This window comes from Panonychus citri, unplaced genomic scaffold, assembly GCF_014898815.1.
Source record: "Panonychus citri isolate SS breed McGregor unplaced genomic scaffold, ASM1489881v1 Contig00141, whole genome shotgun sequence".
NCBI classification, from domain to species: domain Eukaryota; kingdom Metazoa; phylum Arthropoda; class Arachnida; order Trombidiformes; family Tetranychidae; genus Panonychus; species Panonychus citri.
The window spans coordinates 3,536,720-3,550,263 of NW_026515546.1; the positions used below are offsets into that span (position 1 = coordinate 3,536,720).

Genomic DNA, 13,544 nt, shown 5'->3' on the forward strand with positions numbered 1-13,544 from the left:
TGTAACTCGATTCTCATGCTAATAATAATTGATCTTTAATTCTTTCTTAATTCATTTCTTTATGAACATATCACGATAACAATTGAGTTAATTGTCAATTACAATCTAAAGGGCTTTTCCATTAACTAATTTTTTAAACCAATTTGATTAATCTGAATTATGGTGAGTTTTTTAGATTAGATTATCTAATCATCACTACGATTAGATTACTTGTTGGTTATTTGAAAAGCACAGTGAAAGCTACGGCAAAAGTTAATGGAAAAGGTAAAGCTCGGCTATTTTTCGCAATCAGCTGACAATTAACCAACCAGCTGATATGTTAACCAACATTCACCGAGTTTAATTCGGTTTTTCAGTTAATGGAAAAGCCCTTAAATTGATGAAATCAGTCAACTTGTGTAATCAACAATTCATTTAAATGAATCAGACTTAATTTAGTCAATCCAATTAATCCTCCAAGAAACTGGTTTCTTTTTCTCTTTCTTTATCATCTTATTTATCATCTTAATCTTCAAATATCTTAAAGCATTCGGTCACCAGGGTTCGCATGTAAACTTTTGGCTCTTTTTTTATTTGAAAAAAAAAGTTTTTCTCAAGAATCAATTGGGTGTTTTTATCTTTGTCTTACTGAGATTTTACCTTTTGATTATGTTTTAATCACTTTTATGATTTAATAACAACAATGTGCTAATCAATCAAGTTTACAGGTGGATTAGTGTTTAATTAACAGTACAGATAAAGTAACACAATCGTCAAAACAAATCACAGAGAGAAAGTGAGAGAGAGAGAGATAAACATTTTCTTTTTTTTTCATTTTTCTCCTTTTGCTAAAATATCATTGTTAATCTAACCTGTTGTTATTGTCATTCTTTATCATTGTCATCTTTATCTTCATCATCATCACCATCATCATCATCTCTCTCTGTTGTTTCTTGCCAGTTTTGCCTCTTACACCAACAATCAACAAACTGCTTGTGATTATCCTGCAAATAAAATGGATTGTGATTATTTAAGTAAAACTAATCAACGTTACTCTAAATCATCTCGCCTAAATCATGTTATCAATGATTCATTGACTGTAAATGATGGTGACCTTGTCTACGCCATGTTTGGTGACAATGGACAAGGTGAAGGTTTAATTAATACAATTAACGGTGATGTTAAACGTAACATTGAATCAAGTCTTTCTGATGGCGGATTAACTTTGGGTGGAGTAAAAGTTTCAGGCAGAGGAGGTAAAAGCAAGAGGTCAAGCTGAAGGTGTCAACACCACCACCACCACCACCACCAACAACAACAATAATTATCCAACCAATATGATTGGTGATGTTGATAATTATTCAAACATAAAAGGTTTACGTGGTTGTGGTTCTGATAATAGTAGGATTGATGTTAATAATATCACTTCAACCATTGACGATTCTTGTAAACAATTGCCGATAGTAACAATTAATCAACACCAACCTAAACCATCATCATCATCATCATCATCATCATCACCATTGACTGGGACCGTTAATTGTTTTGGTGAATTAACTTGTAATCAAAGTGAACTTGTTCAAAGTAAAAAGACCAATTTATGTGCCAAGAAAAAAGCGAATATATTGAAATGTTCAGCTTTGAATAGTTTCGGTAAATTGTTGTACGAAGATTGTGATCGTGAAGGTATTTGGAATTCATTGGAATCAACAACAGAATCATCATCATCATCATCATCATCTCCACCTGATAACATCTTCATGGAAAGAGAAACAATTAATTACAATGAGTCATCTTATTCCAATGATACTAATGATATTTATCTGACCAATGATGAGGTTACATGGGATCGTGAGAGTAATCATTTTATTGGTAATGATGAAAGTAAAATAATTACATCAACAAGTAATCATAATCATCATGTAAATGATGATGACCATCATTCTGATGATGGTAAATGTAATGATGATCAACATGAGGCTGGTAATCAAGAGGAATACAATTTATGGAAACGCTCGTATATATTATGTTCATACGCTTTGTTTTTGCTAATTGATTGGACTAAACTTGTTACTCCCACTAATCTCTTATGGTATTAATCGGTATCACTCCTGACCAAAGGCTGATTAACAGTTAATTGACAGCTAATTGTAAACAATCAGTTTTAAATGATCAATTACAAGTTCTACTTATGGTTTGTAACAATTAAAACGCCCAATTGGTGACATTAATTTAAATTAGTTCTCTGGCGCAATCAACATTTCTAATAGTCCAGTAACTTCACTTTAGTTTATCATCTAGTACAAGATGCTAAATTCAATGGCAATTAAGTTAAATTTCATCATTTAATTGCATCGATATTGTTGCTCACAACTAAATTAAGTTGATCATCATGAAGTTTTCATCTAATTTCATCAAACTTTTATTGCTCATTAGATTTTTTCATATTCAACTAGTTGGTTCATTTGATCCTTACAGTAGTCAGTAAGTTTGACCAATTCCTTGATTCAACAATTAACTTAAATTGTTTTCTTCTCGTTCTTTTCTTGACCTTTCTAGTGCTCGAATTCGTGTTGAAGATGGTAACATTGTGTTCGAAGCTCCACCGCGAAAAAGCATCTCATTTAAATCCAATTTAGGTTCGATTCTAATCAATGGTGATAATCTATCAAATGTGCTGATTAGATCGTCCTCATCGAATGTTGGACAAAGTGCCATTGATGGATCATCGGCTATCGATCAGCGAATCAATTCATTGAAAGATTCTGTTGATAAGCTAAATGAATATTCCGATGCTCTGAGTAAAACTCGAGAATTTTTCAATCCTGGTCGTCGACAATATGAACCAAGAGATTTTCACAGAGCATTATCCAATTTAACCCGATTAACAGATGAATTCAATCGACTGAAACAAGTTAGTTGAAGGTAGTTAAAAGTATCGATAATAATTATCTAATCTTTTTCATTTGTTAATCTTGTTAATCCAAAGAGATTAGAGGAAAATCTTTGCTCAACTAATCCATGTAGAAATGGAGGAACGTGTTTACCTGCATTTCAATCTTACATATGTGAATGTCGTGAAGGTTGGGATGGTGCTAATTGTGATTCGGATGTTGATGAGTGTTTAAAATTTTCATTTACTGACCTTGGCTGTCAAAATGGTGCCACTTGTATTAATCTTCCAGGTACATATCAATGTAATTGTATCAACGGCTTTTACGGCGTCCATTGTACCCAAAGGTCAGATGATTGTTCGTCAAGTTCAAACGAGGCTCTTTGTGGTCATGGTATTTGTCTATCAGTTGGTAAGCCGGTCGCCGGTAAACCACATTACACTTGTCTCTGTGATCAAGGTGAGTAATTAATGGATAATTAACGAGAGCAATTGATTATGCTGGAGATTAAGAGTTGATTTAATAATATTATTTTTTGTCCATCTTCGAAAAGGTTGGACAACTGATGGTGTGTCACCCGCTTGTCGAGTTGATGTCGATGAATGTTCAAGCTCAATGCCTCATTGTTCAATTAATCCACCAGTTGAATGTATCAATTTTCCTGGTGGATTTACCTGTGGACCTTGTCCAGTTGGTTATAAGAAGCAAGGATTTTATTGTTTAGATGTTGATGAGTGTCAATTGAATAATGGTGGTTGTTCAATATCCCCTCGAGTTGAATGTCGTAATGTCCCAGGGTCAAGGGAATGTGGACCTTGTCCACTAGGATTCTCAGGTGATGGTGTTACCTGTACATTTGCTGGTATTTGTTCAATGAGAAATGGTGACTGTTCACCAATAGCTCAGTGCGTTGAGATTACAGCCTCAGCTGGACCAGGGCGATCATGTCAATGTCCACCAGGTTACATGGGTAATGGTGAAGGTCCAAACGGTTGTCTAGCAAGTACAAGTATTACCTGTGACCAGCGTCCATGTGTATCTGGTATTTGTATTACCGTCAATTCAAATCCACCAAGTTTCAGGTGTCAATGTCAACCTGGTTTCTCAGGTTCAAGATGTGAAATCTCAACATTAAACCCTTGTAATCCTAATCCATGTTTAAATGGTGGATTCTGTCTCAATAATCCTATTTTAGGAGGCAGATGTCGGTGTTTACCTGCATATACAGGTGATCGGTGTCAAGATCAACGATTAGCCTGCACCGGTGACTTTGATTCTGAAACGGGAATTCTAAGTTATCCCTCTAATGGTGGTAAATATCTTCCTGATACAACTTGTAATTGGAAAATACGTTCACCCATTGGAAAAGTTATTCGTTTAACCTTCACTGAGCTTGATCTTGAAAATTCATTTGATTGCCATGCAGATTCAATTCTAATCTATGATGGTCTCACCAATTCAGCTCCACTTATCGGTAAATACTGTGGTGATATATCCAAAATTCTGGAAAACCATACAATCACAATTTGGAATTCATTGGAATCATCATCATCATCATCATCATCTCCACCTGATAACATCATCATGGAAAGAGAAACAATTAATTATAATGAGTCATCTTATTCCAATGAGACTAATGATATTTATCTGACCAATGAGGTCACATGGGATCATGCAAGTAATTATAATCATCATGTAAATGATGATGATCATTCTGATGATTAATTGCTGTGATTAATTGAATAAACAAATTTCAATCAAAATTAACCTCCATGGCCACTATACGTCCCATACCATCAACTCCTTCATGTTCATCACAATCCTCACTCCCACCATCTTATGCGATCTCAGTTCATGATCATGTTTTACCAATTGGATGGCAATGTAAACATGATCCAAAGACCAATAAATAGTGAGTCTAATTGTTGACAATTAATTGTGGATAAATTTTCTAAAATTGATTTGGTTTTTGTTTCTTTCCATCAACTATCAGTTATTTTTTCAATGATTATGGTTCTGCTACTTGGGACTCTTGGAGAGGGGTAAGTGATTTACTAATTGTTAATGATAATAACTGTTAATCTAACTGATTACATTTCAATCAAAGGGACAACAAGGATCATGTCAATCATCAAGATCATCATCACCATCACATACTTACACCATTAGGAGTTACTATCAGGTAATTGGTACTTTTGCGATTTGATTGATTAATTGATCATTGATTTAATTAATAATTACTGAAACTTCTTATTCAACAATCAGCCTTTCTCAGCTCGTTATAAAGCAAATGATGCAACTGTCCAAAGAATTGCTAAATTGTTTCCTGATGTTGATGAAAATTACATCGCCCAATTGTTAAGAAAGTGAGTTGAAAAATCATTATGATGAACAATTAATTAATGTGCTAATTACTATCAATTTAGGAATGCTAATCGTGAATATGTGGTCAGTAATATTCTAAGAACTGAAAATTATGCGAAAACATATCAAGCTCAACCTGATGAAGCTCTTTACTATAAATTGAAAGGCAAATTTCCAGCAGTTGATCAGAATGTAATTAAGCAATTACTTTGCAAGTAAGTAAATTAATATTGCTATTAATTGGTTTTCAAGGTCAACTAATTGTTTTAGTCTTTCAGGTACAATAATAGTGAACATGATGTTATCTCTGGAATAATCTCATACTTAGCTCCACATATTGGTCGATATCAATCATCGGGTTCGCCTAAGATGAAATTGCGCTATATTAAGATTCTTTATCCAGAAGTTGACGAGATCGTTTTGTTTGATCTTCTTTACAATTGTGATCATAATGTGACAGATGTAATGGAAAAAATTGAGAAAATGGGCTATAAGAAAAACCCACTTCCCCAAAGGCCAAAAAATATAAACGCTGATCGATTTCGTCCGAAGACACTGACCACTCGCGAACCTAAACAATCCGCTTTCCCACCAAATATATTCAAGAAACAGCAAAGTAAATTGATAAATTTCTTTAATTTTTTTCAGAATTTTAATTGATTTCTTTTTCTTTTTCAAGTCTTTGAACAGCTCCAAACAGATTTTCCAAACGTTGACCGATTCCTTATAAACATGGCATTGGAAAGTTCAGCTTTCAATGAGAAGCGATCTCGTCTATTCCTAAGCTCGATGACACCACAAGATTCCGATGAATATTTTCCAAAAGATTGGTCAACTGGTCAATCTGATGAAATAACCCTTCAAACTAAATCGACCCAAACTGGTGGTCTAATTGAATCGACATTTGGAACACCAATAACCAAAAGGAAAACTGATCCAATCAAAACGTAACAATAATCATCAAAATTTTGTCGTAACTTTTGTGATTATCATTATTTAGATTTTTCCATTTATTTTTACATTTTGATCTTAACAGTACTAGCCATTTGAGTGTTTAAACTGATTAATTTTGACTACTAAGATGATCTTTTCTCTTTCATACCCAAAATTAGACTTAATGTGATGACTTGTACAGCTGAAGATGGAATAATTATCGATAAGAAGAAGGTACCGTTAGCCAAAGGAGTTGATGCATCGAATCATAAAGGCACGAAAATTTACAACTTGATGTGAGTATTTCGCCAAATCTTTCAATCTGATAAAATGAATAATGTCAAAATTCAATATTTTATTTATAGTAAATCATATATCCCTTGGCATGGAGCAGATTCCAGGAATAAATTAGTTCAAGATCCATCTAATCGAAAAGGTTCTTCGATATCAAACAAAAGTAATTCCAGTCATAAGGCAAAAGGTCCAGATTCGAGTAACCAAAAAGGTCCATCACCATCTCTCCGTCTCAAGAAACCAGTAGTAGATGACAAGTGATGCTTTTTTACCAATGTCAATGAGATATCTTTTAACTTATTGACTTTTAATATCCATGAAGATAAATGTAATGTATAAGCTTGAATCAAATTTGATGATGGATAAATAAAGGAAACTTCTTAAATCTCTATCTCATCGATATGGTTGAAAATTTATTAGTTTTAGCCTCCAATTTGGCATTGGGAATAATTTGAATCTCCGAGCTAAACTATTTCCAAGAAATGAAACAGCAAATACGAAAAAATACTGAGTAAAATGACTCGAAGTGGCTGGAGATCAAAAATTGCTGAGCGACTTATCCAAGAGCGAAGTGAATTTCTTGGGTTTCAAACTCATCAGGTGCAAGAATATTTTTTCGAAGATTGTGTTGAAATTACTCGATTCAGACCAGTACCAAAAGATCGAAAAAAACGTCACGATGATGATCTTCTTTCCGAAGAACCGGAGGAAAATTTGAATGCTAATGTTTCTACGAACTATTCATCAGAAACCAGATATGTCATGAGTCGATTAAGTGAACGGGAGATACACTTTGAACTAATCGAAGCGTTACTTGGTTATATTAAGAATATGGAACTTGATGGCTCAGTTTTGATCTTCTTGCCTGGTTGGGGTCAAATTTTCTCCCTGGTCAAGCATCTTGAGGCGAATCTTTTTTTCAATTCTCCGCGATTCCAAATTTTACCTCTTCATTCACAAATACCTCGAGATCAACAGAGAAAAGTTTTCGAACCTGTTCCCAACGGAGTGACAAAGGTTATCCTTTCAACCAATATCGCTGAATCAAGTATAACCATTGATGATGTCGTTTTTGTCATCGATACTTGTAGGGTTAAGATTAAACTATTCACCTCACACAACAATATGACCGTTTACAATACCGATTGGGCTTCGAAAACTAATCTTAAACAAAGACGAGGTCGAGCTGGTAGAGTTCGAGCGGGTCATTGTTTCTTTCTCTGTTCACGAGCCCGTTATGAGCAATTGGAAGAGTTTCATTCAGCTGAGATATTCCGTACTCCCCTTCACGAATTGGCACTCATGGTAAAATTACTTCGACTTGGCGCTATTACCACTTTTCTCTCAAAAGCAATTGAACCACCTCCAATTCATTCAATCATCGAATCAGAGGTTTTACTTAGAGATCTGAAAGCTTTGGATGAGAGAAGTGAACTTACATCTCTTGGACGTATTCTCGCCCGATTACCTGTCGAGCCTCGATTGGGTAAAATGTTAATTCTCTCATGTATCTTTCAACTTGGTGGAATGATGTCAATCATAATCGCGAACACTTCTACCTTTCCGGAAGTTTTTGACACTACGTTTCCACGACGATTACCGTACATTCACAACAGGTATCGAAAAGATCGTTGGTCAGATCATATCTCCATCTTAAACGCTTATATTAGCTTGGAAAGAGTAAAGTATGGCTCCGGAGAAATGGCAGCGGTTGATTTCTGTGAGAGAAATGCAATTATGTCGACTATCATGAGAGTGACACATGATACAAAAAATCAATTAATAGATTTGATAAAAAACACTCATTTTCCTGATGCAACTTATTCCAAGTTTGATCTTTACGATTCGGATATTGATTTACTTCAAGGATTACTTACTCTTGGCTATTATCCTAATGTTTGTCTTCATAAGGATAAGAGAAAAGTGTTGACCACTGAGGCCAAGATTGCGCTCACAAAACATCAGTTAATTTTACTAATCTACCACCAGACCAATTTCCTTCACCATTTTTCATTTTTGGTGAAAAAATCCGAACCAAAGTTGTATCTTGTAAACAATTATCCATGGTGACACCAATTCATTTGATGTTATTTGGAAGTAAACGAATTGATGTTCGCTCTGAAAGACTTGTTCAACTGGACCGTTGGATGGATCTCGAAATGAATCCAGAAGTTGCCGCTTCGATTGCCGCTTTTCGACCTGGTATCGAAAATCTTATCCTTAAAGTATCAGAGAATCCGGAAGCTTGTCTAGAATTGAGTAAACCTGAGATAAAACTCATCGAAGTGGTTCGCAAATTGAGTTCTTATAATCTAATAACGCTTCAAAAGAAACCACCTCGTTTTGATCACGTCAAACGAGTGGCAACTATAAAATTACACTCCCAAACCAAATGGAGACAATTTCAAGAATCAATTAAATTGTTGATTATCCTAAGACTCATAATATCATTAATATGAAAATCAAATTTATACACACACATACACACTACCAGATATCATTTTAATCAACCATTCGTACCTTGTCAATTACAATTCACTAAATTGGTTGATATTATAATTTCCCTAAGTTAATTTCAGAGACAAATTGTCAAAATTAATAATCAAAACAACAAAATGATGTAATAATTTTCAATCAAATTGTCCTAATTATAAATATATATTACTCTTGATATAAAAGAAACTTGATATTGTTTCATGAAACATGTTTCTTTTAGATCAACCATCTAATCAAATTCAATTGAACGATAATTAGTCGCTTTGAGCTAATAAGTCAATGATTTATTTTCAATCAGACTGAGAAAGTTCATTAAGATTTTCCTGAGAGGAAACATTAAGGGTTATAACCGAATTAATCTGATAATTAAACTTGATTATCTATGATGTTTGGCTATGTATCACCCATGGTTGATTGTTGATTGACTCATCTAGTTTTCTTTTGTTTTGATTGTTTGATAATCTAAATTGATTGATGATTTTGAAGCTGTTTCATTGATCTTGGCAATGAATTAATTGATTATTGTATCATATGATCACCTTTGTCTCAAAGAAGTGTATTATTAAATTGTTGACTGTTCAAGAAGAGAACTAATTACTTGATTAACTCACTGAAAATTAGAAAAATTAAAGTTATTAGAAAAGAAGAAGAAACAATTTAAAATGAAGGTGAAATAATTTTTTACCATTTGATTTGATTTGAATAATCAACTGATTGGAAACATTCAAATTGTTAACAAGCCAGTTAGTTTATGATAACAATTAACTTGTTGATTATCTCATATGTAAAATTAACAACTTACTATCAAAATTATCCGTGTAGCAATTAGATGAGTAATCAAAGTGATTTATATTGTTGATATTATATGAAAAATAATAGGGGGATTCAAATAATCAGTCAATCAAATAAATCAAATTGAACTTCAAAGGAAATAAATTAGTAACAATTTACAACAATTAGCCAACTCAAAACAAGTAACAATTTAACAGCAATGAAAAAAAAGATTAAAATAAATTAACTAATCATCAAATCGTTGGTCAGTTAACAATAACAACAATTAAACCAAATTAATCAACAATCAACCAGTAATATAAAATTCAAACGAAATGAGTAAATGAAATGTTAACAATATTGTTAAATCCGGTTTAAATTGTTGCCACTGAATTTGAAACAAAACTAATCATAATATTTTTGATTATGATAATCAACTGATCAACAAAAAAGTTAATCATTAGTTTTCAGATATAATAATAGATTCAGTTAATTTAATAGTTACCTTTTTTTTGGTGAAAACAAAAATTTGGTATTTTTTTTAAACTTAAAGGTAACGGGACTCAATCAACAATCAACAATTAACTGATTGCTTGTCTATCCCCAGTGTGTATTCATCATGATGATGATCAGAAATATGATTATTAAAAGTTAATCATCTTCCTAGTTGATCATTAATCTTGATTCCTGTATCATGATAATGTTAAATTGGTAAATGAAATCTTTTGTTAATTGTGATTTAACAAAACCCGATCTAAATCAGAAATCAATTGTTTCCAATTGATTTTCTCAATAAATTGCTTGAAACAAGCTTTCATTTGATTACAATTTTGATTGATTGTGAACCTAATCTTACTCATCTTCCTTATCCTGATCATCATCATTATCATCTTATAATATTGTCTAATCATAACAATTTATCTAATTGTGATCAGTATAACAATATATCCTTTGGAAAATGAATCAATCAGAAAAAAAAACTTTTCTTTCCATGAACTTTATTCATTACTTATTTCAAAATAGAATTGAATCAAAACTCAATCAATGTTAATTGTTATGATAATTATGATTAATATTCCAATTACATTGTACCGAGTTTAAATTGTAATTGTGCTTAATTGCTGCAAAGCTAATATGATTAAGCGCCAACGGGCAATATAATTGTTGAATTTGAGGCGGAAAAAATTGAGAAAAATTGATGAGATTTGCTTTTTTTTCATCTTCTTCCTCATCATCTTAATCATTATCACCACCAATCTAATCAACAGTTAAATTGATCAACAATTTAAATGAGCAATTTACAATTTACCAACAGCAATTTGATAATTTTCATGATAATTGGGTTTAGTTTCATCTCAATGAATCTCAACTTATTTACCGTTAGTTGAAATACAAACTTGTTGATTGTTGGTGATTAATATTATACAAATTGTATCATTTTAATCATCTAAATTTAACTAATATCAATATTTATTGATAATCATTACTATCAAAATTTAAATATTAATATTCATATCTAATTACCGTTACAACAGTTTACTTGATTGTTGAGTTAATTGTTTCAACTATTAACTGTTATCAATTGATCACCTGATAAGTTTACTTGATTGATTGTTTATTAATTTGATTCTAATTTGATTGTTGATTTGATTTGTTTGAAATTATTTTACTTGCAAGAACTAAATTTAACTTTAATTGTTTGGAATCAATTTTGATTGTTACACAAGGGTTATGATTAATTGCTAGCATTGATTATTGTATAACAATTGAATTATATTACAACGTGGGATTAATTTGATTGTGATTAACATTATTAACATGTTGATCATCACAATTAACCGGAAAAATTTGATTCAATAATTGTAAATCTTGATCAATTGTTCAAATGGTTAAGGTTACTTTAAATCATCATCATCTTAATCAAGAATAATTAATTGATTAAATCACAAACAGTATTAGGTCATCAGTAATAAAATCATTGAGTATATATAATTTAATAGTAATTGAATTAAATTTAATTGCACTGGATGTTAATTATTGTGATTATTATGTTTGTTTACCTAAATGATGATTACAACAATTAACTAACCCAGAAAACTTTTTCGTTAATTGCTAAACTTTTCTGTCTTTGATTAGCAATTTAATCATCATTTTCTTGTTCACAATTAAACTCATCAACCCAACAACAACAATTTAAGTCAAGGTTGATTGTTTCCCATTTGATTGTTTACCTTTTTTTTTAATCAAATCTAATAACAATTAGATTTGATTAACATCATCATTATGATTTAATATAAACATGAGATTTAAATTTTCATACCTTAATTGTCCTTGATTAATCAACCAAAAAGATGATGTGTTTATAAATCATAATTATAATTGTAAATCATATATACACTTTGATTATTTGAATAATCAATTGAACAATTAATAATAGTCACAATTAAAAAGTAATGAGACAACAACAATTAAAAGTTTTCAATATGAGAAGCAAAAATAATTGTCCAAAGCTTAATTGTGATCAAATTAATCTCAAAGTGATTAACTATTTTTACAATTATCCTTCACAATCAGGTTACAGTGATTAAAATACCATAGTTATCATCATTTAATCATCTTGATTAATTAACTTAATCCAGTTGTGTTGTTGAAAGTTTTCTGTAAATACTAAATAGTTACGAATCTTAATTAATTTAATATAATCAGAGACTTAAATTGTTCTGATTGTCATCGCAAGGACATTTAATCAGCACAATCAATACCTCAGTGTCTCAATCAGTTAATTATCAACAATTTAATCAGAAAGTCTAGTTAATAACTTGATCTTAATTGCTGCAGGGTAAACTAAATATAATTCAATCAATAATCCTGAAAATATTTGATTCAATTAATATAAAGTTAATCTAGATAATCAAATAAATTGTTACAAGTGATTCTCTTAGTTTTTCAATCACAATTAACTTGTTAGTTATCTTGATTTGTTCATCAAACTAATATAATGATATTAATTAATCAGCAATAATTAACTTTTTTTTTGTTGTTTTCTATTAATTGTAACTCGTTTGTCTATATAATTGTAATAATCAAATTAATATTCATTTCTAATTATGATTTAATTGCTCAAGGCAACTGAGGTGTGTATTTAATTTGATTAAATCACTTAATTTTTTTTAACCCTTTCAATCAACAATTAATGATAATTAACATTCTGTCATCATTGTAAACATCATAAACTGACCATCTAAATCATAATTAACAATTTAAATCATCATAACCTAGGTAACTTTCACTTAACCTGGATAATTAAATTTAATTACACAATCAAAAATTAAATTGCTCTTGGGTTCATTGGATATCTACATAATAATAATTAACGATATTAAATTGTTAATATCATGAACAGTGAGACAATTAATTGTTAACTTGGAATAATTAATTTCTGTCAGAGTACAAGTTTCTATCAACTAATTGTTTGCTTGATTGTCAACAATCAGTTGATTGTTGAAAGATATTATCAATTGAATCGTTGGTCAGTTTAGATGAGAATAAGAAAGAGGATTTTATTTTCTCTTTCTTTTGTTAATTGTCCAGTTTCTCGACCTCAAAGATAACTTATCATTTGGCTTAATTGTTAATCTTTAATCATGATAATTAAATTAAATTGTTATCTGCCAATCAACAGAAACGAGATTAACATGGGATCATCTTGAAGATAATTGTAATAATAATAACTTATTTTTTTCCAACCAACAATCAATTTTAATTCACTATCGTTAATTATTATTTGATACATTTGATTAGTTTGATCATAAT

The 13,544-nt window shown here is 31.1% G+C and overlaps 3 protein-coding genes across 3 annotated transcripts; all 3 read left to right on the plus strand.

Moving 5' to 3' along the window:
• Nucleotides 1-2,323: 2,323 nt before the first annotated feature.
• On the plus strand, nucleotides 2,324-4,598 carry LOC128395330 (cubilin-like). The gene is made up of 4 exons (XM_053355744.1): nucleotides 2,324-2,463; nucleotides 2,539-2,893; nucleotides 2,969-3,332; nucleotides 3,427-4,598. The coding sequence occupies exons 1-4, from the start codon at nucleotides 2,372-2,374 to the stop codon at nucleotides 4,596-4,598; spliced, it is 1,983 nt and encodes a 660-aa protein (XP_053211719.1). The 5' UTR covers nucleotides 2,324-2,371.
• A 47-nt stretch (nucleotides 4,599-4,645) lies between these two features.
• LOC128395332 (uncharacterized) lies at nucleotides 4,646-6,855 on the plus strand. Its single transcript, XM_053355746.1, has 9 exons — nucleotides 4,646-4,785; nucleotides 4,867-4,915; nucleotides 4,981-5,055; nucleotides 5,139-5,239; nucleotides 5,300-5,452; nucleotides 5,516-5,853; nucleotides 5,917-6,184; nucleotides 6,350-6,466; nucleotides 6,536-6,855. The coding sequence occupies exons 1-9, from the start codon at nucleotides 4,646-4,648 to the stop codon at nucleotides 6,723-6,725; spliced, it is 1,431 nt and encodes a 476-aa protein (XP_053211721.1). The 3' UTR covers nucleotides 6,726-6,855.
• On the plus strand, nucleotides 6,842-9,146 carry LOC128395331 (dosage compensation regulator-like). The gene is given in 2 exon segments (XM_053355745.1): nucleotides 6,842-8,412; nucleotides 8,415-9,146. Coding segments are annotated over 2 exon segments (1,941 nt in total). The 5' UTR covers nucleotides 6,842-6,980; the 3' UTR covers nucleotides 8,924-9,146.
• Nucleotides 9,147-13,544: the final 4,398 nt, after the last annotated feature.